The following is a 26503-nucleotide window of genomic DNA, read 5'->3' as shown; positions in this document are numbered from 1 at the left end:
CAAGTCTCAGTTCTCCCCGAGAGGCAGGAGAACTCCCACAGGCTGCATCAATGGGCTGCTAACTACCAGAGAAGGTAGCCGGTGCCACCCACCCCGCTAGGGAAGGCAGCCTGGAGCTTCTGGGTTTCGAGCGCAGCCTCCAGCCCCGCCCCTGTCCGCCCCGCCCCGCCCACTAGCGTCATGCCCCGCCCCCGAGCCGGTCCCAAACACGCCTGCGGACACTTCGCCAGCCTTGGGCGGAGCCGAACCCCCAGTCCCCGCCCTCTCCGTAGGATCCACCCTATTGGCGTAGACAGTCAGAAGCCTCGTCCAATGATAAGGGAGGGGCGGCCGCCATGGCCCTATCCGCTGCGAAAGCACTAAAACGGACGCCACTAACTGGTGGGCGCTGAATCTTGGTCTTTCCGGGTCCTTCCACGCTCCCCACTGCTTCTGCCGAGCTTGGGCCCGAGGGCGAGCCGGGGAGCACCCTCTAATCGAGTAAGTCTTTGCCGGCTGGGGTGACCGTCGGTCCAGGGGCTGCAGCTGCCCCCTGGACAGAGCTCGGGATGGGCCAGAGGCGTGTGGGGAGGAGCCGAGCACGTGGGTCGCCGGCCTGACTGGCGCGAGTGGGAGCTGGGGTCTTGGGCTGGAGGAGCCCGGTTTGTCCGGTCCGGTCGGTTCCGCAGCCGCAGACACGGTGGGGGCGGGGAGGGGCTCCGATTGTCTCTGCGCAGTGTCGGACCTGAAGGAGCGCTTTCCTAAACCCTGATACCGAAGGTGCCACCCCAGTACCTTCCAGTGGCGGGTCGGCGAGTCCCCTGAAGCAGCGGTTCTCAACCTGTGGGTCGCGACCCCTTTGTCGGTCGAACGACCCTTTCACAGGGGTCGCCTAAGACCATCCTGCATATCCGCTATTTACATTACGATTCATAACAGTAGCAATATTACAGTTATGAAGTAGCAACGAAAATAATTTTATGGTTGGGTCACAACATGAGGAACTGTATTTAAAGGGCCAGAAGGTTGAGAACCACTGCTGGAAGTTCAGGTTGTGGTTGGCTGTTGCCGAACGGGGCAGTGGAACAGCCGCCGCAGGCTGGGCGCTCCCAGACCCCCAGTGCTGGGCACCGCAGATGCTGACAATCGTGAGGTTCCCCGCTCACCGGCCCGGAGAGGTCGTAGGTAGCACCTTTGCAGACAAGTAAGAGGCCCATGGAGGCTGCCACTGGCCCTGGGTAACGCACGAAGTAGCAAGTAGTGGAGCCCAGGGTTGGACCCACTTTCGGGGTTGCATACCGAGTGCATTAGTGGGAAAGCCGTCTTTTCCACGTCAGTACCTGCGTGTCCAGAAAGCCCTGTGTCTCCCCACTTTACCAAAGAAACCATGATACCTCCTTCCCCTCGATGGGTGTGGGGACATTGTCTTGTAAATCAAACAGCCAGAAGCAAAGAAAGCGTGTGTGAAGACTTTCTGGAGAAAACAAAATTCCAAAGCCCGGACTCCAGTTTTAAATAATGGTGACAATTGTAGTTGGGCGTCCTGTGGTCACCAAGCCCAGGCGTCAGACCAGCAGGGCCACACTACTGAGCCCTCTACGCCTGTTTCCTCATTTGTAGAGTTAAAAAATATTTATATACCCACCCAAGGTGGGCACAGCAAGCTCCGTGTAGAGGTCATTTTGTATTCTGCTCCATAAACCGATGGCATCAGCATTTCCACATTACAGTCTAGTAGTCTCTATAACCTTAATTCTCCTGTTGGATATTTAGGATTTTTTTTCCCTCTGAAAGTGGATTTTTATTGGGACCCTTACCAACATAGCTCCACAAAAAGTTCATCCCCCTCCAAATGTGTATCCTTGTTTTTAAATGGTATCATTATTTCCTTTTATGTATTTATTTTTAAAATCTTTATTGTTGAAAGTATTACATAGGTCCCCCTTTTCCTCTCCATTGACCTCTCCTACCCCACCACCGCCTCCACCCCCACCCCAAGCTTTCACCACCCTATTGTCTGTGTCCATGGGTTATGAATATAGGCATGAGAGTTCATTGGTTGATCCCACCCCTGCCTTCCCTGCCTTCCCTCTGAGGTTTGACAGTCTGTTCGATGCTTCTATGACTCTAGGTCTATTTTTGTTCATCAGTTTGTGTTGTTCATTAAATTATTTAGGATGTTTCTTTAAATATGATAGTACTGCTGTAGTAAATCTTTTTCGTTTCTGAGATAGAATTTACTTTTTGAAAGTGTACAATTTGTAGCATATTCGAAAGATTGTGTGGCCATCACATGATATCTCTTATTCCAGAACATGTTCATCACCCTAAAAAGAAACTGTATGACCCCAGTGCGTCCCAGGCGCCTCCGAGCGGTGTTGCTGGGCTCCAGCTCCAGCCCCAGCCCTGTGCTAGGCAGGGTGTTGGGGCCCTGCTGCCTGGGCTGCCCCACCTGAAAGCTTAGGTGGGGCAAATAGAGCCTCTCGCTCACATTGAATTTCAGCCTTCGGGGAGTTCTGGACCTACCTCTCTGGGCTAGAGGGAGGGGACTGAAGCGTGCAGCCAGGAAGGAGGCTGACTGCAACCTCTTGTGGCTAGCCGGGCCCCACCCCACAAGCCTTAAGGTTCCTGGGTCTGGGATTTTTCTGGGCCTACACCTTCCGGATTTTTCAGGCAGGCCCAGAATGGTGTCTTGGGGCAAAGACACCATTTATCCAGAAACCTGTGAAATGCTCAAAACAAAAGCACTGGCACTTTGGAGTGCAGAGCCAAATCTTTGCCAGTCCTGTGTGGAAAACTGCCAGACTGCGAGACAAAGCCAATCTCTGGGTGAATGAGATCCAGGAGTAGGTCTCTACAGAGACCCCAAATTTGAAGCAGGTCCTGAAAAACTGCTCAGGTGTTTTCAACAAGTGAAGGTTGAAACTTCAGGATTATGGGAAAGTGGAGGTGGAAAGACTTGCAGCCAAAAGAGTTGAACTTTTGAAAGCTCATTGGAACTATTGTAAATCTGAAATGGGATGACCGCAGAGCAACGTTAGCAGCAAGGAATGGAGAAGCTAAGCAGACAAGTCAGCAAACTGATGGACATGTTTCATGTTACAGAGAGCTACAGTGGATGCTACCCAAACAACTCTCATCTGGAGGAAACAGTAGGTTTAAAAAGCAGATAAAGGATATAAAGAATATATTTTCAAAATTTATCACTACTGAAATGTTATTCACAGCAAAACTTTGGAGGTATACTCTGCTGTCTACCAAAATACACAAAAGATTTAGAGGTTTTTCAGAAGCTCTAGGTATCTGCCAGATTATCCATCTTGTTTAGATACTGTAAGAGCAAATTCACAGTTGCCTTTTCAGAGATTGTTGTAAGCTGAGGGGGTCTCTGGAGCAGGACAGGTGTCCACCTGTCGACTAAGAAAGGATCAACAAGCAGAAGATGAAGAATTAAATGTTAAAGAAGAAGAAATTAATTTCCCTAAGTACACTTCTTTTTTCCCTTTTCATCTTAAAATAACTCGGAATCCAGGATTACTATATTTAAAACTATATTGGCTTGCTATGTTAAGCCTCAAAATGAAATGGTACTGAAAATAGAGAAAATTAAAGGAAATTTATGCTGACTGAAAAATTAAGGTTTTAAAAATATTACTTGCCTAGGCATTTCAAACTCCTACCTAGTAATATGTGATCCTTTTGTATGAGCCCTCACCCCCTTGGATTTCAAGGTACTTCACATTAATGCACTGTAACTGGCTGGGAGTGCTATTATAAGTAGTAAGTAGGCAACAACATCTAAAAGATCTACCAATTCCATTTAGCTTCTCTGAGGTTGACTCCAGAAAAAGATCTCATTTAGTCATTCTGATTAAATGTAAATTCTATTGCATGAAACTTTAAGTAAAAAGACATTTTCCATTTTTAAGCTTTTACTGAAACATAACGTATCATCATTTGATCTGTAAATTTACCAAACAGAATAAAGGAAATATGATACCAATAGATCTGTGTTTTACAAATGCGTGAAACATAAATTTTAGTTTAAATGAAAGTCACAATAACCTGATTATGGTTTTTAAAAAAAACTGCTGTCATACTAAAGTATATCTGGTGCTTCAGCTTTTAAATATATATATTTTTATTGATTAGGGAGAGGGAAAGAGGGATAGAAACATCAATAATGAGAGGGAATCATTGATCAGCTGCCTTCTGCACACCCCCCACTGGGGATCGAGCCCACAACCCAGGCATATGCCCTTCATCGGAATCGAACCCGGAACCCCTCAGTCCGCAGGCCAATGCTCCATCCACTGAGCCAAACCAGCCAGGGCAGTGCTACAGCTTTTGAAAAGCTAGTAATCTGGTGGTATCTAAGAAAGCATAAGTACACATGGACTATCATAAGTCATTTAAAATCCTATAAAAATTTTATCAAGCTACCACCTAGTTAATAAGGTATAACCTTTCCCTTAGTCTCTTATTCCTGGAAGTATAAAACAACTTAATCAGCACTTATCATCTTATTTGTGATAACTGGGAAGAACAATTCTTCATAATAGAAAAATGGACTTGCAAGAAGCTTTAAAAAAAAAAAAGAAGACCTTTGTATTAGTCTCCTTACTCTCTGCCTCCTCTTCCTCCCCCATCACCCCCCTCAGCCCCTATAAAATACTGTGTGTGTGTGTGTGTGTGTGTGTCTGGATTTGCCTATTCTGGAGATTTCATATACGTTGAATCGTTCAATTTTATGTCTGACTTCTTTCACTTAGCATATATTTTCAGGGTTCATCCTTGTTGTGTCATGTACTTCATTCTTTTTATGGCCAAATAACGTTCTGTTGTATGGAGATGCCACATTTTTATGCATTCATCAGCTGATGGAAATATGGGCTGTTGCCTCTTTTAGGCAATTATGAATAACGCCGCTGTGAATGTTCCTCTCAAAATTTTTGTGTGACCATGTGTTTTCATTTCTGCTGGGTTTTGCTGACTGAAATGGTAACTCTATGTTGAACCTTTTGAGGAGCTGCAAAACTTTCTGACGTGGTGGCAGTATTTTACATTCCCACTAGCAAATCAAGAAATTTGTTATAGAATTTGTGAAATGTTTGGTTAAGTGCCATACCCATTAAATTTTTCTTTCTGTCTTTGTATCTAAATAACCCCAACTCACAATCATAGGTTGACACGGAAGTGGTTGAGTAAATGCTGAATTCTGGAATGTAGGTCCAGACTTCTGGCGCTCTGTTTGATGCTAACAGGCACTCTCAACTCAAAAGTAGAAGTTGGGGCCCAGGCCCGCATGGCTCAGTGGTTGAGCGTTAACCTATGAACCAGGAGATCACGGTTTGATTCCCAATCAGGGCATATGCCCAGGTTGCTGGCTCAATCACCAGTAGTGGGTGGGCAAGAGGCAGCTGATCAATGATTTTCTTTCATCATTGATGTTTCTATCTCTCCCTCTCCCTTCTTCTCTGAAATCAGTACATACATACATATATATTTTTTACTTATTTTTTAAGTATAAGTTGGGAAGTAAAGGCAAATAGACTTCTATTCTTTGTTTACATTCAACCCAATTTTTCCCAATTTTGTTACGGCATTTGAATGTGTTTTTTAAATGTATTAGGTCAGATGTCATCAGTGTCTCCAGTGAGTGGAGAGATAAAAATCACCAGGTGTTGAGAAAATCTGAAACTTACAGCAATTGGTCCTTGGACCACAGTTTAGTTGTTTTATAAAATGAATGTGATTCCCATTGTGAAAACTTGTGATATTTTGATGATTAAGTGATAGATTCAGGTTATAAAAGATAAGATTTTTAAAAACCACTTGAAATAAATATGGCAATATCAGTGTTATTAAGAAGTGCTTTCATCTCATTCCTTATTTTTTTTTTAAAAAAAGCTTGGTAACTGCTAGTGTGTGCTCAAAGCTAAAACACTCCTTAGAAAGCATACTGAGAAGCCATGCACACTAGTCCCCGGTTAATTATGTTCACAATTTTCCCTGCTCTATACTAAACTATTCACTGCAAACAGGATGTGTATAGATTGAAGGGAAAAGTATGTGCTCTGGTATTATCTGGTAAGAAGAAGAAAGAAGCACACTTAAGAGAGATCTCATGTCAGGCTCAAACTATTGTCTTAAAGTAATTGTGAGAGTCTGTCAGCAGCTCACACAGTGACCCAGGGGACAGAGGTTAGCAAGTTGTCAGGCCAGGTGTCAATTGTGAGGTAGAGAACTCAGCCAGAAAAGTGGCTTCAGACACATTGGATTTTATCGGTGTCTCCACCTGGAAGGCTGCCTTTTACAGATGAGGCTTGGGGTGGCGGCTTTGATGACAACCAGGTTGGGTTTGGTTGTGAGCATGAAGGAACTATCAAGAAGTGAACAGAAAAGTGCATGCACCCACATGTTTGTATGTAATTTTCTTTTTTTCTCATATAGGAGCAGAAATGCATAAAAGCAGCTGGAAAAGTAGAAGACATGGAAGAAGGAGCCAGCGGCAGAACCCTAGACTCAGACAACACAGACCTAACGAGAGGCAAGTGCTGTTCCCCGGTGCCATTCTGGTATTGTCCAGCACCCTCCCGTGCATGTGGGTCACTGGGCATCTCGTCAAAATGCAGGGTCCGAGGTGGGGCCCAGCGAGAGTCTGCACTTCTGACAAGCTCCCAGGGGAAGTTGCTGCTGCAGGTCAGCCTGCCTGCCACACCTTGAGTAGTGAGGAGATATGGCCACACTCTTCTTTGTTTTCAGAGCGACCATGACTTTTGGCCAGAGCACTAGCCATGAGCTTAGAGTAGACATTATCTGATACTACTGAAGGAGGATTGCTTCTCCATTTTATAGACTCCCTCTCTCTTTTCCTGTCTTTTTTTTTTTTTTTTTCCCATCCGATGACAATAGCATTCTGGAATTGTAATTAATTAATTCAGTAAATCCTGAGAAAGAAGATATATATATATATATATATATATATATATATATATATACATACATACACACACACACACACATATATATATACACATACACACACATACATATATATAAAATATAGTATTTAAAAACACAAAAAGGTATAAAGAATAGTACAATGAATGTGTACCTTCCACCCAGCTTAAAAAATAAAGCCTAGTCAGTAATTAGTTGAAATCCCAATATGAACATTTTCCACTCTACTTATTTTTCTGCATGAAGGAAATACAAGCAATCTAGTCTCAGAACAAGATACCCCCATCACCTCATGGCAGGAGAGGACACCTCTTCACAGTCAGGGTTGCTGGTGTGACTTCTGGCCATAAGAAGTCTGCACAGCCCCCACCTCACCAAAGGGGACCTGTCTGACAATTTTAAAACTCTTCCATACTCCAGACCTCCTTTCAAAATGGATAGATTTCTAGTTATAAGGTGTCAAAGGCCATGATGCTTCTTTAGACCAGCTTAAACCAAATAACAAAAAGCATCAAAATGTTGTGGAATGGCCTGGCTGGTGTGGCCCAGCAGTTGAGCATCAGCGTAGGACAGTGGTCGGCAAACTCATTAGTCAACAGAGCCAAATATCAACAGTACAATGATTGAAATTTCTCTTGAGAGCCAAATTTTTTAAACTTAAACTATATAGGTAGGTACATTGTTATTAACTTAATTAGGGTACTCCAAAGGCTTAGGAAGAGCCACACTCAAGGGGCCAAAAAGCCGCATGTGGCTCTCGAGCCGCAGTTTGCCGACCACGGGCTTAGGAACCAAGAGGTCACCGGTTTGATTCCTGATCAGGGCACATGCAGGAGGCAGCCAAATTGGTTATGTTTCTCGTTGATGTTTCTATCTATCCCTCTCCCTTCCTCTCTCTATAAAAAATCAATAAAAACATATTTTTAAAAAATGTGGAAGGAACAAGGGCTTTGGGATTAAGAAGTCTGAGCTTGACACACTGCTTTTTCCTATGGGCAAGTTACTTAATCACTCTGAGTTACTCTTGTACAATACTTCTCTCGTGAAGTTCACAATAATGTATATACAGCCCCTAACGGGCTGCCTGGCTCCTGATAGGCCCTCTGTAGGGGATGGGCCTCTTTAGGTGCAGAATAAAATATTACTCTCAGACGAAGTCCCAGACTTGACCAGTATTGTAGAAAGATGGGGGCAGTGCCCAGTGTTTGTATGTTTTGAAAGGAGAACCATGGATACTTTTTGTGCCCCAGGCCTTCCCACAAGAGCACAATGCATAGTACAGTGTGATCCGTGCAAGAGTCTCAGCTCAGCCTTGGCAGAGTTGTGTGGAAACACGCTGGACAGCCACCTTCTGGGCTCTATGGGGAGAGAATGGAGCAGCAGTCCTTGGCCGAGACACACAGACATTTGTTAGGACACTTCATCCTGCTTTCCTCCTGCTGCTGATCACAGATGAGCTGCCTCAGGGAGCGCTGGGCCATAAAAAGGGAGAATAAATTTTCCCTGAAACCATGCATCGTTAGTATTTATAGACAAAAGAGGAAGTTCTTTCATTCCTTCAACCTCGTTTTGCAATTTGTGCTCCTTTTGGTGTGGAGGAGGGAGAGGGGAAGTTCTTGATTTTAAGGAGGATTTTATCAGGATTCTAAAAGTAGGTCTTTTGCACTGTCATTATATCCTTTAGCCTATAATTGCCATGTTAATGCTTCCCAAGTAATGGAAGTTGAGAGGGTCCGGGGTGAAGGCTGTGGCACTGAGCTACCCCTGCCAGGACCCCACAGTCAGAGAATGACTGGGTCTCCAGCCCTTCCTTGCAAGTTACCATGACTGTGTCGACAGGTGTAACACAGGGGCACAGCAAGGCCCACAGGATTCCGACCACGGCGATGGGGAGGCCCCATCGACCTGACTCCCAAACCGGAGCTCCTAACCCCTGTGTTCTGCTGCCTCCCACTCTGTGTGGACAGGGGAAGAAACACCCTGAGTTTGGGTGGTTTATAGGGGACACAGCTCTCATCTTGGAGCAAGGTAACTTTGCAAAATGAGTGTTTAAACTATGGCTCTATCTCAGTATCGCTGAGCAAATCACCTCTGTGTCCTGAACCCCAATTTCTCCATCTGTAAAGTTGGGTAGCCAAGTACAATTTAAGCTCTGTATTGCTGGATCCAGTAAAGAATGAAATTCACCTGGTCTTATAAATGAGCCCAGCTGGTAGAATTCTTTATTATTATTATTATTATTATTGTTTAAAGTATTACATATGTCTCCTTTCTTTTTCCCTGATTGATCCCGCCCCCAAGACACGCTCCCACCTCTCCAGTGTCCTTGTCCATTGGTTATGCTAATATGCACGCATATAGGTCCTTTGGTTGATCTCTTAAACCACCACCACCACCACCCCCCGCCCCACCTTTTCTCTGAGGTTGGACCGTCTGTTCAGTGTTTTTTTGTCTCTAGATCTGTTTTTGTTTTTGTTCATCAGTTTATGTTGATAATTATATCCCACATATGAGTGAGATCATGTGATATTTATCTTTCTCTGACTGGCTTATTTCACTTAGCACAATGCTCTCCAGGTCCATCCATGCTGTTGCAAATGGTAAAAGTTCCTTCTTTTTTACCATAGCATAGTATTCCATTGTGTAGATGTACCACAGTTTTTTAATCCACTCATCTGCTGATGGGCACTTAAGCTGTTTCCAAATCTTAGCTATTGTAAATTGTGCTGCTATGAACATAGGGGTGCATGGTAGAATTCTTACTGGCAAAGATTTCTGGTCTTCTTTTCATCCAGAAAATTCCAAAAGACCTCATGAAGTGCTCAAGTGAGGAGATGAGAAAAGGGAATTACTATGACATCATCCTCTTAAGGATGAGAGACAAAACCTTGCTCTAACTGGTGTGTTTGCAATAGGTAAACTACTTTTAAGGAAAAGCGGGGTTAATGCTTCCCAAGTAATGGAAGGTGAGAGGGTCCGGGGTGAAGGCTGTGGCACTGAGCTACCCCTGCCAGGACCCCACAGTCAGAGAATGACTGGGTCTCCAGCCCTTCCCTGCAAGTTACCATGACTGTGTCGACAGGTGTAACACAGGGGCACAGCAAGGCCCACAGGATTCCGACCACGGCGATGGGGAGGCCCCGTCGACCTCGACCAGCACAGCTGGGAGTTCTTCTGTGCCAGGTAAGGCAGTCTGCTGGTTAGGACTCCTGGCCCTGCCCACAGGGAAAGATGAAACCTAGTCCTGACTCGTCAACTGGCTATGTCTGTTCAGGCCGCCCTTCCTCTTGTGTGTTTGCACTTGCAGGAGGGTGAACTCCATGTGTGTTACCAGCTCATTTGGGCTTAGAGGAAATTCTGGGAGCAAATCGGAACAGTAAAGGGAGGAACTGGGTATGCCAAGAACTGTGATCCTGAGGCAAACAGCACCCCCATCCCTGAACTGGGCCCAGGATGGTGACTGACAATGCTAGCCCACCTCCCGCCCCTTAGAAAAGATAGGCAGCTGTGAGCTGGGGTGGGCAGGCCACTGGGCTCCTTTCTAGAAGGGTCAGGTCACGGTGTTTTAAGTTGGATTTTATTTCTTTTGACTAAAGATCTACCAGGGTATTACTTTGACCCCGAAAAGAATCGGTACTTCCGCTTGCTCCCTGGACATAACAACTGCAACCCCCTCACGAAGGAAGGCATCCAGCAGAAGGCGATGGAGCACAAAAGGCTGCAGCTGCTAGAAGAAGAGGACAGGCAGACAAAGGTGGGCTCCACGCTCGGGGGGCCGCCTGTCCCCTGTACCCCTGCCAGCCTGCACCCACGGCTGAAGGCGGGTGCCCATTCAGCACCCCTGCACGCTCCGCTTAGTGCACTTCTGGGATGTGGTGTTGACTTTCCCCTGACAGGAACCTGACGAAGAGAATAGAACAAGCGAGCAATCCCCTCCCACTCCACTTTCCCAATTTGCAGAGTTTCATCAGTAATTCTCACATTTGTCCTTCCCTGGGGGAATCTTGAAAAGCAGCATGATACAGTTTCAGTAACTGTATATTTTAAATAGAAAACCGGGGTACATGGTTTGGATATGAGGGTTTCTTAGATGCCAGGACATTTGGATGGCTACGGGGCAACAGAATGGAAAATCCGGGGCCCTGGGTCCCCATAGATCGAATGGAAAGCACGATGCAGACCTGAGTGTCCAGGGCCATTCCTGCACTCACTAGCGTGGCGGCTTCTCCCCAGGTAAAGCTTGACTGGGGGGCTTGGACAGAGGCGCTGAGCAGACCTTCCAGTCACACATTCTTGCTTGTGATAGGCTTTTCCTCTTGCCACGATGGGAGACCAGCCAAGGAGACCATCGGTTTATTGCATATAATTTCTGCCAATTTAGTACCTGTTTCTTCATTGCATCCTATGGAACTAAAAATATTCTGTTATTGTATAACATAAAACTTCACTGAATCTATCTTTTTTTTTTCTTTAATTTAGAAAATAACCAGGATGGGATTTAATGCCACTTCCTTGTTACAAAAAAGCAAGCTGGGTTTTCTCAACGCCATCAGTTATTGCCGGTAAGTCGGTGCTTCTTCACGAGTATTCTTTTTCTGTTTTTTATTTCCATGGTCCAAGAATCCAGTCAGGAGACCACATAGCTCATAGCTGCTCTGTGAGCAGCCTTCACCATTGAGGAGCTCTGGCTCACAGCCTGCCGTCTGCTGCTGAACCAGCCCTGAGAGAATCACTCCTAGAGCACGGGGCAGACGTCCGCAGGAGGCCGGAGAGAGGAGAGGGGACCTAGGCAGAGAAATTGGGCAGAAATTTCTCAGGATGTTTTCTCCGTTACTTATAAATCGTGTTTAGTTTAGTAGTAGGTCTTATCACTTCATTCCTGTGAGATTTCTGCCTCCTTTTCTCTTTACCTAATCAGTTACAAAAAATAGAACATTAAATAGATGTATGTGCACTAAACTTTATTTAAGTACTTATGATTCCTGATATAACTCTAACTAGAGCCCTGTGAGATAGGCAGACACCTCCTCTGGTTTCTAGAAGAGACTGAGGCTCAGAGGGGAGTGATTTTTCTCAAGGTAAAGCCAGAAAGGATGGGATCTGTCTGACTCCCAAACCGGAGCTCCTAACCCCTGTGTTCTGCTGCCTCCCACTCTGTGTGGACAGGGGAAGAAACACCCTGAGTTTGGGTGGTTTATAGGGGACACAGCTCTCATCTTGGAGCAAGGATGCCTTCCCTGTAGGCCAGCCCTGCAGGAGGTATGAGGAAGGGCAGGTAGGAACATGCCTCTCCTTCATTTCCCTAAAAGAGATAACTATCTAGGTAAAAAGACCTGTTCTTCTCCCTAAAACATGCTTTCTCCTTCATGGAGGGGGAAGGGGCAGTAAGATGGGCGGCCGCATGCCTGGGCCCTTCCCATAAGCTGGGTGTGTGCCCTTCGGCGTGTTTCATTTCTCAGGCACCTTCTCTTGGTCTCGAGAAAGAGTTGTACCAGATGATCCCAAAACAGATTCCTCGAGTTCTAACTTTCTTTGACCCTGTAAATGGGCCGCTCATTTCTTTGCTTTAGTTTTCCTGAGAGTTCTAAAATTGGATTTATTTGGGATCTTGCTCATTTCCGTTGCTGAGAGATAATAGGGAGAGGGCCAACGAGGTGAGGCGGTCTTCAGGGTGTGGGGCAGGGCAGACGCTCTGAATCTTCCTCATGGGTGTCTAGGTGTGGTGCCCATGCCCTCCCCGCCCCTCTCTTTCCCCCTGCAGTTTAGCCCATGAGCTGCGAGTGAGCTGCATGCAGAGGAAGAAGGTTCAGGTTCACAGCTCCGATCCCTCCGCTTTGGCAAGCGACCGATTTAACCTCATAATGGTGAGTGGGAGGGAGCCACATGTGGATGCCGGGGGTATTGCTGCCGTGCCTGACACTTTATGCCCTGGCATTGGCTCCCATCACGCCTGGCTGTGTAGATGCCAGTTGCATAAAAGCATGTGTCCACTAGGTTTTATAGTTTTAACAGGCACCTACTGGCTACCCATTAGCAGGTGCCAAACTGGCAAGGAAGGCCATGGCGACCATTGTCCCCCCTACTACAGCTCTGTCATTTGACATGAGAATCAGGGCCCACCTCACATTGACTGAGACCCATCAGAAGGGCACACAGTGGTTCGGGAGCTTCTAATCTTCCCTATACTGGGCAGGATTTGGTAGCCAACCCTAGAGCTCCAGTGTCCTCAGTAGCAACAGCAGGTTACTCCCTTGCTTGCTGTTCTGATCTGAGTAGCAGGGGCCTGTAAGCCTGTGACCCTTGGCCTGCACACCCACCATCATCATGCCATTTACAGGGAGCAAAAATCTTCTCTTGGTTAGACCCGGGCTGAAAGCCAGGGCCAACTACTTGAGTCCAGGGTCTAGGGAAATGTTGGCAGAGGATCCACTGCAAACGGAAGGAGCCAGCCTGCTCAGGTAGACTGGGGATTCGAGGTCACAGTAGAGCATGGCCTGCCCAGCAAGCCCTGTCTTTCCTGGAGGCCTAGGGAAAACCCAGAAAGTGAGAGAGACACACAAAACAAAGAGTCTCACCCGGCCATTGTGGCTCAGTGGTTGAATGTCTACCTATAAACCAGGAGGTCAAGGTTCAATTCCTCATCAGGGCACATGCCTGGGTTGCAGGCTCAATCCCCTGTAAGGGGCGTGCAGGAGGCAGCCAATCAATGACTCTCTCATCATTTATGTTTCTATCTCTCTCTCCCTCCCTCTCTGAAATCAATAAAAAATATATATATATATATTTTTTAAAAAGAGCCTCAGCCTGATGACCTGCTGACAGGACTAGGGGCTGAAGCTGCAGAATTGACCCTTGACATCTTGCCCCAGGAGACCTCGATAGCAGAGCCCTTCCTCATAAGGGTGTCAGGGGCCAGGACTCACTCCCCCCATATGTGTCTGGGGAGACATTTGCTCTGAATACTTTCTTGCAGTAAGTTCCCCTCAGGTCATCTCCGAGCTCCCTCATGGACAGGAGCTCTCACCTGGTGAATATGCAGACACGGGGGCTGTGAGAGATGGACAGATGGTGTTAGGCCTGCGAAGTCACCTACAAGCCACTTTCCCTTTCCAGGCGGATACCAACAGTGACCGGCTCTTCACAGTGAATGATGTCAAGGTTGGAGGCTCCAAGTATGGCATCATCAGCCTGCGCGGTCTGAAGACCCCCACACTCCGGGTGCATATGCACGAAAACCTCTACTTCACCAACCGGAAGGTACTCTGCCCTCCCCTTTAGCTTTGCAGCCCACTTGCCTTTGGGCCCAGGGGCACTGCAGTGGTTAGCCAAAGTCAGAGTAGAGGAGAGAACTTTGGGAAGAAGCCAGTGCTCTGTGCCTCATTTCCCCAAGGGAGAAATGGAGTTGTAGATCCTGAGAACCATGGCGGAAGAAAAGGGCCTCAGGAGTTCCTTGTCTTGAAAGAGAAAAGAATTTAGATGTGGGAAGACTTGAAGTGGTGCTTCCTTAGCTGGTTGCACGGACTTCCCTTCAAGAGGATTGACTTGGTTCGAAGGAGCCCACACAAGGCACATAGTTCCTGGGAGGTGGGCTGCAGTAGCCGGGGTGGAGGGTCCTCCCAGTGTCAGGACGATGTGTCAGTCGCTCAGCCAGTCTATGGCTGACACTGAGGTTTACATAAATGTGAAAAGCTTGATGTCTAAGGGTGACAGCTGCATCTGTACGGTAAGAAGCTGTGACTTTCTGTTCTTTGGGATGAGCCACAAGAGATGGGAATGGTTTCTGGGTAAAGTGAGATCCAGTATGCCTTCAGAGTTAGGTTTGTTTCCTGCCGTTGAAGAGAAGTCATTCCTGCCCTACAGGGTTTACCAGATGTCTCACTGTGAGGCCCGTGCAGGACTAAGGCCTACGCGCTACCTCCTCCCTGTTCCTCTTTAAGGCTCTATGTGCTAGGACAGGAGCTTCCTGTTCTCAGAATGCCTGTTCCAGCCCCTTTTAAAGGGGAGATCTATCCCCACAAGTTATTCCACAAGAAAGAATCTGTTTCTCTCCATGAGTTGGTGGTCAGACCAATCTTGCCGTCTTGCTATGTGCTTCCTCACCAGGTGAACTCTGTGTGCTGGGCCTCGCTGAATCACTTGGATTCTCACATTCTGTATCTTTTGGCAGATGAAGAGGTTTGGTGGGGTTTGTAAAGTGGTATCTTAGAAGTCAGAAGACTAGACCATTCTGCACATACTTCACTCTTTCAGTAAGAGCACTGCGCATGGTAGAAGATAAGGATTCCCATGATGCTCAGGGAAGTAGTTGAGGTCCTGGGGTGACTTTAAGGTCACTATGAACTTTAGCAGAGAATAAAGAAGAAAGGAACAGTAAAATCTTGGGAAGGAACCCCCAATCCTCCTGAAGCAGAGGTAGGAGCAAGAGCTGCAGTCGTCCCGAGGTGGAGTGGGCCTCCTTGGGGGTGGGGGCTGAGGCAGGCATCAGAGAAAGGGGGTTCCTTTGGCATAGGGCATGGGCCTGTGGGCTCTGGACCTGAGGTCCCAGCAGAGATGGCCTTCTTTGGAGCACTCTTCATTCTAGTCTCTGCCTTCCCAGAGAGCCATCAGGGCTTCTTTGCTGGGAGCACAGTAGTGCAGTGTCAAGGTAGCTGGGCCCTTCGTCTGGGGTCCATGGGGTTTCTCGATGCATAGGACAACTGTCCGACATGTGATTCACAGAAGAATATTGTATGACCCCAAGCCAAAGCCACACGTTAACGAGTCTTGCCTTGAATCATTTCCATAATAAATGAGTTATTAAAATGATGACCACTGGTACCCAACACCTACTTCATGAGTTGCCATACGGTTAACAGTTAACATCTGTGAATGCACTTAGCACAGTGCTTGGCATGTATGGCTGAATCTGAACCTGTTTTTAAATGTATGACAGTGACTCTGTTTCAGAGGGTTTTAGAGCCTAAATTAGAGATCTGATTATAAGTTTTACATAGACAAACAAAACTGTATGTTTGGTAAATTGAAAGTTTTATGTGGCTTTCTTTTGGGGTGATGGCGCCACCTATGACTGTGATGATGTTACCAGAGGACAGAAGAGACCAAGCCTTAAGAGAGAGAGAAAACAACAACCTCACTCTCATTTTTAAATTTAAAAACAATATGGTATTTTTTTTATGTTTCTGTGGGCTGAGAAGAGGATAGAAATCTGTGTAATTTGGTTTGAAGAGTATGAAGAGTATGGTCTATAGCTTGCTCAGCGGCTTGCCCTCCGGTGGTCATCTCGGGTAATCTTCAGGCTTTTGTGCACCTGCTGCTCCTGCTGCAGAACATGGAGCTTGCTTCCTTTATAAAAATGGTACCTTTTGAGACCTGCATTCTGCATTTTCCCCAAAGAGTGGTGGAAGGTTAGACTAAATTCTCTTCTATACTTGCTGGGCTCTTTGTTAACTTGTGGCCTGTTACAGGATTAAATCTACAATTCTGGCCCTCTAAGTCATTCCAAAGTTTGGCTGTAACCTGGGTTTCAGCCACGTAAGTGAAAGTGCATGTGTAAGGACTTTTTCCCCACGTCCTTGCCCTCCACACTAGAGATACTTACTATCTAAGGCAACATGACACACATGCATCAGACAGACTGCCAAAAATGTTGCCTGATTGCTTTGCAAATATTTATATTTTTTGATGTGTGTATGTGTATTCATTCCCCCGACATCTACTGAGCATATACAGTACCTGTGCAAAGTGCTGGAGATGGGCAGTTCCACAGGTGATCAGTCTGTAGTGATGTCTGTGTTGCAGCTGGATCTCAGAGGGATGCGGGTATTGGGTCAGCCTGCCTGGAGGTGATTCCTACATGGAAAGAAGGGGCCAGTGCTCCATCAGAAGAAAGAGTCAGGAGACCATGCACATGGGTATCCATGATGTCTCTGGCTAAGGAGGCCCTTGCAAGACTGAATCCTCAGGGATGTGGGATGCCCATGGAAGACTGTGATCATGGAGTCATTTCTTATACAGGCTGACGAAGGTGAGACCTCAGACAGAGGCTGCTGCAAGGTTAAGCGGGCAGTGGAGAGGGAGTGAGTGATGAGCAGGAGTGGAGGAGAGGCACGAGTCTGAGAGGCTTGGGACCCAGGCCAGGCAATGCTGGTGTTTGGAAGAGTCCAAAGATGGAACTCCAAGAGAGGTGGCGTGGAGGACAAGGAGTATGTAGTTAGAAGTTGTGCTGCATGACCACAGGACAGGACTGGAGGGTGTTCATCAGATTCAGAAACGGGCTCATCGGAGACCTTGGGGAGGACATTTACTGAAAAGGTGTCATACCTGGATTTTAGTGAGTTGAGTGAAAGAAAGGCAAGGAGTGGGGATAAATGTAGGTTCTGATTGAGAGAAGTTAGGCTGTGAAGGGAAAGGGAGAGGAACCAAATCAATCAGAAGACAGTACAATAGAAAAGTAGGCAATGAATATAAAGAGACAGTTCAGAAGGGAAACCCACACGATTAATCAGATGAATCAGTACACCCAGTTATGGTTAGGGAAATGCGAATTTAAGTAATGGGAAGATTTTTACCCTTTCAGATAAGCACAAATTTTCAAAGTCTGATAGTGCCAAGATTTGACAGATGTGGAGAATGGGGAGCAGTGCTGGATAAGTGCATTGATATAACCACTTTAAGTTGGAAGTTGGGGATGCAAGAACCTTACAGCCCACAGGCCCATCCACTCTAGGTATAGACATAGGAGCAGCTTCCAAGCTGCAGGTCATGGCCTGTCAGTGGGCTATGAAAGGAATTTGTGAGCAGCATTTTTAAAGTGAAATAGACTAGGAAATATGAGTTTCATACTTAGTAAGGGCAAATTCTATATAATAAAACCCTAATATGTAAATTGACCAAATAGCAGAACAACCGGTTGCTATGATGCATACTGACCACCAGGGGGCAGGCGCTCAATGTAGGAGGTCACACAGGGGGAGCGCCGCTCAGTCAGAAGCCGGGCAAAGGGCTGGCGAGCACAGTCCACAGCAGCGCTAAGGAGCAGCAAGCCGAGCGGTAAGCAGCGAGCAGGCGGGTGGTAAGGAGCAAGGGGTCCTGGATTGTGAGAGGGCACAGGCCGGCCTGAGGGAAAATCCCCCTCCCCTCCGCCCAGTGTACCAATTTTGTGCACCGGGCCTCTAATATTTTATAAAACTTTTATTTCAAATATTTGTGTGTGTGGCATGTAGTACTGTAAAATTAAATTCTTACTCTGGGATTAAGAAATACTGCCTTAGAAAAGGCTCCCACACATGGGCCTGGGAGACAGGAAGGCACTCATTCCAGCAGAAGAGCAAAAAGAAACAACAACCTAAGTGCCCAGCAGAAGACGAATAAATCAATTGTGATGCATTTATACAAAGAAATGGTGTAAATGAAGGAACTGGGGCTACAAACCTCAACACTGATAAATCTAGAAGACAGTGGAGATTGATCTGTGTGATACTGTTTACATATGTTTTTAAAACAGTAACAGTTCTTTCTATTGCTCATGGACAAATATGCTGTGACATGATAACACGGCCTAGAATGCAGACCAGTTTTAGAACAGTGCTTCTTTCTGGGTGAGGGAAAGGGAGAATTGGGCTGGGGAGGGGTCAGAGAGGGCTGTTAGCTGTGTCTGTGACATTTTTTCCTTTAAAAACATCTGAAACTAAATATGGGAAATGTGAATGTGTTAAATCTGGCTTTACGGGTGTTATTTTTGTAATTTTTTGAAGGGCATTAATGCCCATTCTCCTCCCAGAGGAGAGCTTGTACTTGACTGTCCTTAACAGAGTTTCCAGGCTGTGCCTCATGGGAATTGCAGAGACTCCGGGCTGTGCCACCCTGCTCCCAGCGTCACTGTTCGTCAATAGTCATCCAGGTACCAGGGCCCCCCCCTTTTTTTAATAAGGGGGTACGGTGACAGCGGTCTCTGTCCTCTGCCTCCCAGAGGCTACAGCCAGCAACACCAGAAGCTCCTTGGCGAAGGATTGTACAAGGAGGGGTAGGAACCACAGGCTGAGTGAACCAATCAGAGCTCGCAGGATGGGGACAGCAGCACCTGTGGGGAGTCCTTACACCTGACCCAGGATTCGTACTGGAAGCATGTGCATCTTTCTTTTTAAAGAATATTTCCATTGTTTTTTAGGTAGAGGGAGAGAGAAACATCAGTGATGAGAGAATCATTGATTGGCTGCCTCCTGCACGTACCCTACTGAGGGTTGAGCCAGCAACCCAGGCAAGTGCCCTGACCAGGCATCGAACTGTGCGTAGGACGATGCCCAACTGTCTGAGCCACACTGGTCAGGGATGCATTGGCATCTTTACATATTTCCTTCTTTTGGGTCATTTCAGGGGCCAGAACACTTAAAAGTATGTGTAATCAATGCAAGAAATCAAAACCTTTGAGCTGCTGGTACAGATCATTCACAAAGGTGCGGCCCACTGGTGTTATTAGGGATATTTACATTCTCTGGCTGAAGGCAGTTCAGAATTCTGGACTTCTTCCTGGCAGCATTCTGAAAATTGAGTTTCCAGCCTTTCAGAGAATTAGGATCAATTAGACAAGGGTCAGGCCTCTAAGAGTACAGGCTTCAGGCAGACCAGCACGAATCCCAACTTGAACAGATTACTTAACCTCTGCAGAGTGAAGATGATACCCACCCATCAGGTTACATGGAGTGTTAAATGAAGTCACGTACACTTGGCATAGGGCCTGGCATTTCATTGAATAGCTAGTGTATGGAGCAGGTATTATCACCAAGTTACAGATGAAGAAACAGGCCAAGAGAAGTTCAGAATTTGCCTTTAAAACTAATCTGTGGCCTGATCCATGCGGGTCAGTGGTTGAGGGTGACGGTTTGATTCCTGGTCAGGGCACATGCCCCCTTCCCCCTCTCCCCCTCCCCGGGTTATGGGCTCAATCCCACAAAACATCCTGGGTTCTGTGGTAGCAAAAAAACCACCCTGGTTCTCTGGGGTCCCTGGTCAAAAGTGGCTGTTCTGAGAATGAATATATAAATCTTTCCTGACGTCCAGAAGTGTTAAAAAGACTAGCGGCTATCGGGGAGGCAATGTAGAGCCACAGATCAGAGGGCTTCAATCTCAGATCACATTATTAGATGTGCAATATCAAGCAAAACATTTTTTAAATAAACTCTTTTATTGATAAAACATACATAAAGGGCACAAGTCTTAAGTATATAGTTTAATCAGCTATCACAAGGTACATATAGCCACCACCCAAGTTAAACAGAATTTCCAATACCCTCCCAATTACCATTTCCCTAAAGGGAACCACTATCCTGACTTCTAACACCACAGTTTGTTTGTTTGTTTTTAAATATATTTTTATTGATTTCAGAGGGTGAGGGAGAGGGAGAGGGATAGCAACGTCAATGATGAGAGAATCCTTGTTCGGCTGCCTCCTGCATGCCCCTGAGCAGCTGTTCCTGGAGGTTTCCCAAACCGGTGGTTACTGACATGGCAGCGTGAAGGGAAGGTCTCTGTCCCTTGAGGGCAGCCATGCTGTACACTCACTGCTTCTCTCAGCAGGAGACCGGCCTGGCATGCTCTGCAGTTTCCGGATCCCTGGGGCCTGGTCGTGTGCGTGGTCCTCGAACATCCAGGCAAATAACTGCTTCAGCACAGGTGAGCCAGGGCTGCCACCCCAGGTTCCCAGAGAAAAGGACGTTTCAGACCTTATGTCCCCATATCCCGCAATCCCTCTCCCAGATCACAAGTGACACTTGTCTCTCCGCCCCATCTCTGTCTCTGTCAGGCTTGTCTCGGTGGGTCCTGGTGACCAACGTGGTGACGGGACACCGGCTGTCGTTTGGGACGAGCAGTGATGTCTTGGCCCAGCAGTTTGCCGTCATGGTTGGTGGGACTGGGAAGGGCCTAATACACTTTCCCAAGAGTGGAAATTTTGCTGGATTGAAATTGGATTCCCATGTGACAGTTCTTCCTCATCCCCCCTTTACAGAGGAAAATGGCATGAGGAAGGATTAAGGGTTTCTTAAATGTGTCTTTACTGAGTGAAAGTTGACTGATCCGGAAAGGCCTGGCTCAACTGGCTTTAACCAACTTCCTGTTTAAATGAACTGTTAGCAGTTCTTAAGTAGCACTTGGATTAGCCAATAGGACAAGCAGTTTTTTGTTTTTAATATGTTTTTATTGATTTTTTTTTTTTTTTTTTTAGAGAGGAAGGGAGAGGGATAGAGATGTAAACATTGATGAGAGAGAAACGTCAATAGTCTGCCTCCTGCACACCCTCTAATGGGGATTGAGTTTGCACCCCGGGCATGTGCCCTGACTAGGAATCGAACTGGGGACCTCTTGTTCATGGGTCGATACTCAACCACTTAGCCCAGCGGTTCTCAACCTGTGGGTGGCGACCCCTGAACATACATCCTGCATATCAGATATTCACATTACGATTCATAACAGTAGCAAAATTACAGTTATGAAGTAGCAACGAGAATAATTTTATGGTTGGGGGTCACCACAACATGAGGAACTGTATTAAAGGGTCGCGGCATTAGGAAGGTTGAGAACCACTGAAGCCACACCAGCCTGGCAAGCAGTTCTCTTTCTTTTCTTTTTTTTTTTTGAATTTTATTTTTATTGATTATAGAGAGAAAGGGAGAGGGTGAGAGAGAGAGAAACATCAATGATGAGAGAGAATCATCGATCTACTGCCTCCTGCACACCCCACACTGGGGACCGAGCCCGCAACCTGGGCATGTGCCCTTGACCGAACCAAACCTAGGACCCTCAGTCCACAGGCCGACGCTCTATCCACTGAGCAACACTGGCTAGGACACAAGCAGTTCTTTTAGTATATAAATTAAGTCCCAGTTCATAGTCCTTAATAGTTTCATACACAGCTTTCAAGTTACACATTTTATAAATTTAAAAATCAGAATTCTAGTCTTACTATATTTCAAAAACTTGTTCCATAGAAAATGCTGTCTCTCTTTAGAAATGAGGAGGTAGTATGCCAGTCTGCTTCCAGTAGTAAGCACAAAGTTCATTAATTCAGGTTTCTTCAGCCATCTTCCCTCTCTATTTAGGACCCCATGTCTTACCCAGACCTCTGATCTCTCCTACTCCATCCTCATCACCCCAGCTTCTCACACAATCTTGGTGGAGACAGGGCGCCATCACTGGGGCTTTAGAGTGAGGCCTAAGGGGCCAGTGGGGACGACCTTGGGGGGACACATGGGCCCAGTTCTTCGCTTTCATTAGGAACCCTCCCAACTCCACTGAGGCTCAAACTCTGACCACCCACACCTCTGATCCAGGAGAGCTGGGACGGGGGAGGGCACACCCCTCCCGGCCTTAGCGGGAGGTACCAAGCAGTCCCTCTTTCCACAGACTCCTTTGCTGTTTAATGGCTGTCGCTCTGGGGAGATCTTTGCCATTGATATTCGATGTCGAAATCAAGGCAATAACTGGAAGGCCACTAGCCTGTTCCACGACTCACCGGTGACATCTGTGAAAGTCCTCCAGGAGGAGCAGTGCCTGGTGGCATCCGACATGGCTGGAAAGGTACAGTAGGCTGTGCAGGAGGCTGCTTTGCTGGGAGTCCAGTCTGGTCTAGACAGACGTGGAACTGGTTCTGGTGCTTTTGATGGAGTCTAGGTCTCAGGAGTTTGAGGCTTAGATTTTTCTAACCGGAAGAGATGTTTGGAGACCACCTGCCCTCCCTCATTCCTGGGGTTCACCAGTGTCCCTGCTGGACCCTCCTTAATGGTCCCTTGTGCTTCTTCCCTCAGATCAAACTGTGGGACCTGAGGACCACCAAGTGTGTAAGGCAGTACGAAGGTCACGTGAACGAGTACGCCCGCCTGCCACTGCACGTGCATGAAGAGGAAGGAGTCCTGGTGGCCGGTATTTGGGGCAGGGGCGGTTCCATCCACCAGTTCTATCCCTTAGGCCCCCAGCATCTGAAGCAGCTGAGGGAGACATTACTTTAAAACAGAACAGAATATAGGGATCGTGGACTGTCGGTGTCAGGGCCAGCCTGACAGGGTTGAGCCGGGCTGAGGCAGGGAGGTGGGAATTGAGAAAAGAAAGAAAGACAGGAAAGCGGGATCGGGAGGACCCCAGTTCTCTTGATGAACTGAAGCAACTTTATTAGCTACATAATACTATTTATATATAACATTTTGAATAGGAGGTTTGTCAAGAGGAATGTATTCTTTGTTCCTCTTAATCTCTAAGGGAAGGACACAGCAGAAGGACAAGTTTTCAGTACAGCATATTTCAGTAAATAGTTACAGACTTCTTGGTAAGCTATGAAAGGCTGTTCTCATTCTACAAATGTTGCTCTTATTCTACTGATAACCGCCATCCAAACAAGTCTGGGAAAACTGTGTGGGTAAGGGTCCCAGTCTTGCTAGTCCCTACAGGTGCAAGGACCTTGCCAGCTTACATCTGGTCCCCAACATGTCGGGATTGGGAAGACTATATGGGACAGCCCTTTGTTCCCACATCAGCGGACAAACATCATTTCAGTAACAGGCAGGTCAGGTGCAGTAGCACAGCAGTTTGGGAGACTTGGATGTAGGGTTTACATCTGTTCACCAGGTCAGCATTCAGTGTGACCTTATCCCATTATGCAACTTCCCGTCAAAAAGCTTGGGCTCCCTGTTCTTTGAACTTGTGTGTGTTTCCAGAAGAGGATGCTGGGAAAAGAAGTTAAGGCCAGTGTAAAGAAACTGATGCCTGGCTCCTGTAACACCATCCCTTTGGATCCATGATTTGTAGAACAGGAAGCAGAGCTGTCTAGCCACTAAGCCCCATTGAAAGCTGTTACAAGATTATACTGTTTGTGGACAATAGAATATTCTGGCAGCTGGAAGTTTGGTGGTTTGACAGATGAAATAGTAGGCTGTTGACATTAAGGAATATATTCTCAGCCTTCTTAGATCCTCAAGCTTGCTGCTACCCCTACAGATAGTACTTCTCCCTGAAACCATTTTGTGGCTAAGCAGCATCACTTGGTTAGAACTTTCTTGGGCTCCTTTACTACTGTCACCATCACCAGCAGTTACCTTCCTTTTAGTCTGTTTTCCACGGGTTTTCAGCTCAGAAGAGTTCAGTGTTCTGGCTAATAGAGAAGAGAGACACCTTGTTGACAGGCAGATGGGGGTTGGGGGCCAGTTGCAGGGTCAGTGGCCTGCGCTACAGGAGCAACCGGCTGTATGTCCCTCGGGTGCCTGCCCTCTTCCCCTGAAGCTCCCCAGGACGCATACCATGTGTCTGGACCACCGGAACCAGTGGTGCTAGTGTCGCATTCCTCATCACTGAGCCCTGACGGCCACGTGGTCTGGAGAACTAAGTCGTGAAGCCAGAAAGAGCTCTGGGGAGAGTTGCACCTAGTTTGTCCCCAGGTGTAATGAAGTCATTAGCTCTTCCTGGCTACTGTTTTATAAATAGGAAAGCGGTTGCATGTCATCGAGACCGGGTGGGCTGGGCTCCCTCTTGAGCAGCGCAGAGCCCACCCATTAGCCGGACAACCAGCAAGTCCTCCAGGGTGTCACACAGCCAGTCGGTGCAGCTTGTCACTTTGAATACATGCAACTAGTTATGGTTCTAGAGCACCAGGGTGACCCATAACTTTGATTTTCAAAAACTACATATTACCAGTAGAAAAATTTTCCATTTGAGGGTTTGTGTTCTGGCTCCCAGGGAGTCATGAGAAGCCATGCACACGAGTTCTCTGCACTCTCGCTAACCTGCCGCGCGTCTGTCTCCCCTCTCCTAGTGGGCCAGGACTGCTACACGAGAATCTGGAGCCTCCGCGATACCCACCTGCTCAGAACCATACCCTCCCCACATCCCACCTCCAGGACCAACATTCCCAGTGTGGCCTTCTCATCTCGGCTTGGGGGCGTCCGGGGAGCGCCGGGGCTGCTCATGGCCGTCCAGCAGGACCTTTACTACTTCACTTACAGCTAATTCTGCAGAGAGCAGCCTGCAGGCATGTGGATTTGACTGAATGGAGTAAAGAGTAGCCATACCTCTGCCATATGCTGTTTCCAGTGAAGGCATTTTAAATGGATGCTCTGTGTGCACAGATCCCATCCATCCAGCTGCTGTGGACATGAAGGTGCTATGTTTTTTGTGGAGACACTTTAGTAATGTATGTCAGTTAAGTTGTGGGCTCAGAGAGCTTGAAAGTCCTTTTCATAAAAGGTACCTATTTCCTTTTGTTGAATTCCTTAGAGTAGTCCCTTCCCCCTTTTATAAAACAAAAATTACTTTTTCTAAGGGCTGAAGATTAGCAATACCTAAATTAAAGCTTCTTTCACCAAAAGCCCTTTCAAGAAGCCTAATGAGACTGTTAGGCTAGTCAGTGCCTGGGTCCCAAAAAGACATGCATCTATCTGTACTTGAGAACGCCAGCTGGAGAGAAGGGGAAGAGGAAAGTCCTTTTCCTCGAGTTTCTAGAGAAAGATTTGAGGTTGAAGTTTGGCCTTCTCACACTCAGTATCAGGAACAAATGTTTGGGATTCTCCTTTTCTTTATCATTCACAGGCATTGGGTAGAAAGATGGATAGTTTTAGAGCAGTGGTTCTCAACCTTGGCTGCACATTAGAATCACCTGGGAATCTTTTTCAAATCCTGATTTCTGGGCCTCATCCTCTGGAAATTCTGTTTCTTTGTTATGGGGTGGGGCCACAACATTAGTAACAAAGAAACAGAATTTCCGGAGGATGAGGCCCAGAAATCAGGATTTGAAAAAGATTCCCAAGTGATTTTAATGTGCAGCCAAGGTTGAGAACCACTGTTTTAGAGGCTAGAGACTCTAGCCCAGCCGTGGGCAAACTACGGCCCTCGGGCCGGATCCAGCCCGTTTGAAATGAATAAAACTAAAAAAAAAAAAAAAAAGACCGTACCCTTTCATGTAATGATGTTTACTTTGAATTTATATTAGTTCACACAAACACTCCATCCATGCTTTTGTTCTGGCCCTCCGGTCCAGTTTAAGAACCCATTGTGGCCCTCGAGTCAAAAAGTTTGCCCACCCCTGCTCTAGCCCTATGTTTTAAGCAGGCCTTCGTGTGCCTTTTGTTGAGGCATCCTTCAAAATGTTAGCCACAGCAGCTCCTGTTTCTCTCATGGGACTTGAATGTCAGATTCAAGGGCCCCATCTCAAAGAAAATAGGCTTTGACTTTTTTACTGTCTAAGAGAAGCAGTTTCTGAGATGTTTATACCAAATGTTAAAGAGCATGTTTTTCTACCAAACAATAAACCAGAAAGAACCTTGGTATGGTCGTTGATATTAATGATTTGATCATGATGCTTGGCTACTGTAGGGACAAACCAGCTGCACGAACATGTACTTCAATCTTGGGTGAGGAAATGCCAGAAGCCGGTCCATCCTTGCTGCTTGACACAGTCGCTGCAGGAGAGAAACATCGGCACAGCATATGTTTCAAGGGACCTGGCATATATAGCATACTGTTCTTAATATGTTTGCTCCCCTTAGTGCTATGTGTTTTAACCAAGGTCACCTCTCCGAGAAAGGTT

At 46.7% G+C, this 26503-nt stretch overlaps 1 protein-coding gene and 1 pseudogene across 3 annotated transcripts; both read left to right on the top strand.

Annotated features, from left to right (window-relative positions):
• LOC139014636 (CBY1-interacting BAR domain-containing protein 1-like) overlaps nt 1–6375 on the top strand; it is a 40042-nt pseudogene extending 33667 nt beyond the window's left edge.
• DCAF4 (DDB1 and CUL4 associated factor 4) lies at nt 408–26240 on the top strand. Of its 3 annotated transcripts, XM_070417216.1 has the most exons (14): nt 408–480; nt 6433–6529; nt 10004–10125; nt 10539–10696; nt 11422–11504; nt 12704–12806; nt 14056–14199; nt 15046–15095; nt 18762–18841; nt 20512–20610; nt 20741–20838; nt 22339–22512; nt 22740–22854; nt 24734–26240. In XM_070417216.1, exons 2-14 carry the CDS (start codon nt 6441–6443, stop codon nt 24925–24927), a joined length of 1509 nt encoding a protein of 502 aa, XP_070273317.1. In that variant the 5' UTR covers nt 408–480; nt 6433–6440; the 3' UTR covers nt 24928–26240. The 3 variants fall into 3 exon arrangements, with proteins under 3 accessions (XP_070273317.1, XP_070273309.1, XP_070273307.1); XM_070417208.1 differs by lacking the exons at nt 408–480; nt 6433–6529 and having other exon boundaries at nt 10025–10125; nt 20515–20610; XM_070417206.1 differs by lacking the exons at nt 408–480; nt 6433–6529 and having other exon boundaries at nt 10025–10125.
• The last annotated feature ends 263 nt before the right edge of the window (nt 26241–26503 follow it).

The sequence above is a fragment of the Myotis yumanensis genome, unplaced genomic scaffold, assembly GCF_028538775.1.
Source record: "Myotis yumanensis isolate MYYU_CA2020_CCGP unplaced genomic scaffold, mMyoYum1.0.hap1 SCAF_1, whole genome shotgun sequence".
In the NCBI taxonomy this organism is placed as follows: Eukaryota; Metazoa; Chordata; class Mammalia; order Chiroptera; family Vespertilionidae; genus Myotis; species Myotis yumanensis.
Note: the sequence above shows the minus strand (reverse complement) of the source record. Positions and strands in the feature narration are given on the sequence as shown.